The 2,024-nt window shown below is 49.9% G+C and overlaps 2 protein-coding genes across 2 annotated transcripts; both read left to right on the top strand.

Annotated features, from left to right (window-relative positions):
- Positions 1-614: 614 nt before the first annotated feature.
- Positions 615-1,067, top strand: COCSADRAFT_104917 (uncharacterized protein; the record flags this gene model as incomplete). The annotated part of the gene is made up of 1 exon (XM_007708062.1): positions 615-1,067. A coding segment is annotated over one exon (453 nt), but the record flags the coding sequence as incomplete, so codon positions are not given.
- Positions 1,068-1,088: 21 nt separating this feature from the next.
- Positions 1,089-1,262, top strand: COCSADRAFT_45902 (uncharacterized protein; the record flags this gene model as incomplete). Its single annotated transcript, XM_007708061.1, has 1 exon — positions 1,089-1,262. A coding segment is annotated over one exon (174 nt), but the record flags the coding sequence as incomplete, so codon positions are not given.
- Positions 1,263-2,024: the final 762 nt, after the last annotated feature.

Below are 2,024 nucleotides of genomic sequence, written 5' to 3'. Positions count from 1 at the left end.
AAAAAAAGGAGGTAACGTGTTTCACAGTGTGCGCCCCACCCAGTGTGCGCCCCACGAAATCCTAGTACCTCACTTCGCAATAATAACGCGTGATGTCTCAACAACGCCAAACTCCTAAGACCTATACTGAAGCTGACGTTACTATTGCTATCTCTGATCTCCAAAAACGCGAAAACTTAAGCCTAAGGCGCGCTGAATTAATCTATAGTGTGCCAAGACGGACGATACAAAGGCGACGTAATGGAAAGCCCTGTCGACGCGACTACGAACCACCAACTAAGCGCCTAACAAAACTAGAAGAGGAGGCCATTACTCAACGTGTAATAGTTGAGGCTGAGCGAGGACTACCCTGTGGGAGAGACGACGTGCGAGATATGGCTAATAGACTGCTCCGAGAGCGCGGTGGAGAGGAGGTTGGCAAGAACTGGGTTGATAGGTTTGTCCAGCGCAATCCTGAGCTGCGTACGCGCCGGAGTCGTCCATATGATCGTCAGCGAGCTGCCTGCGAAGATCCAGCGCTTATTAAGGGCTGGTTCGAGCTGGTTCAGAATACGAAGGCGAAGTACGGTATCGTGGACGAAGATATCTACAACTTTGATGAGACTGGCTTTATTATGGGCAAGATTTTATCACAGTCAGTTATCACGGGCTCAGACAAACCAGGAAGAACAAAGCAGATCCAGCCAGGTAATCGTGAGTGGGTTACGCTGATACAGGGCGTTGGCGCAACAGGCAAGCGTATCCCAGCGTTTCTCATCTTCGCAGGCAAGGTTCTGATCTCTACCTGGTTCACGGAGGATCTGCCACGCGACTGGGTAATACAAGTTAGTCCTACTGGCTGGACGAACAACGATCTAGCGCTTGACTGGCTTCGTCACTTCGATTCCCATGCGCGGCCTGTAGGGACGCATAGGCTGCTCATTATTGACGGCCATGAGAGCCACTGCTCGGTGGATTTCCGAGATCTCTGCGAAGAGATGAAGATAATCCTCCTCTGTATGCCTCCCCACTCGTCGCACCTCTTACAGCCTCTTGATGTGGGCTGCTTCTCGCCGTTGAAGCGCGCGTATGGTGATGCTATCTCAGTCTTAGCACGCAATCGCATCTATCACATCAGCAAAGAAACCTTCCTACCAGCGTTCAAAACGGCCTATCATAAGGCTATTACACCAGAGAATATCCGCGGAGGGTTTCGAGGTGCTGGGCTTACTCCACACGATTATCACGTTGTTTTATTACAGCTTGACGTCGTGCTGCGTACGCCGACTCCACCAGCGCAAGAGACCACTACCTGGGAGCCGAAAACGCCACGCAACGCGCGCGAAATGGAGGCGCAGGCTACGCTTATTCGAAACCGCATGCAAATCCAGCAAGGGTCTCCTACAACTTCTCTTAAGGAGCAGATGCAGCAGTTAAGTAAGGGAGCTCAGCAGATAGCTCATAATATGGTGCTTATGCACGAGAAACTTGATCGCCTTGAAGCTACGATTAGTGAAGTAACAAAGCGAAAAACTCGTAAGAGGCGCTACGTACAGCCGGAGGGGTCCCAGACAGTTAGCCAGATAGCTAATCAGATAGCTAAGGTAGAGGGTGGTAGCTGTAATGAGGGTGTAACGCCCGCGAAGAGGGTACGCAGTGAACGGCGCTGCGGACGTTGCAGCCAAGTTGGACACAATTCTCGCACGTGCCAAGTAGAATTAGAGGATACAGAGGATAGCGACGTATCTGAAGAATAATATCCTGCTCTACTTAATAAAAATATTATGGTGGTGTTGCGTAGTACTATTACGAAGGTGAGGTACTAGGATTTCGTGGGGCGCACACTGGGGTGGGGCGCACACTGGTGAAACACGTTAAGGTATATATACTATTAGTCTTTTCTATATTCTGATAAGAGGCTATCTATTATTATTATTATTATTATTTTGGTTTTACGTCCTGTCTCAGCCGGTGGGCTATATAAGACGTGCAGGCTAGGCCCGCAAGTATCTACGTAGTGCTATCACTTTGGTGTAGGTGGGGGA

The sequence above is a fragment of the Bipolaris sorokiniana genome (assembly GCF_000338995.1).
Source record: "Bipolaris sorokiniana ND90Pr unplaced genomic scaffold COCSAscaffold_154, whole genome shotgun sequence".
NCBI lineage: Eukaryota > Fungi > Ascomycota > Dothideomycetes > Pleosporales > Pleosporaceae > Bipolaris > Bipolaris sorokiniana.
The sequence above is the reverse complement of the archived record's forward strand: the minus strand, read 5'-3'. Positions and strand labels throughout refer to the sequence as shown.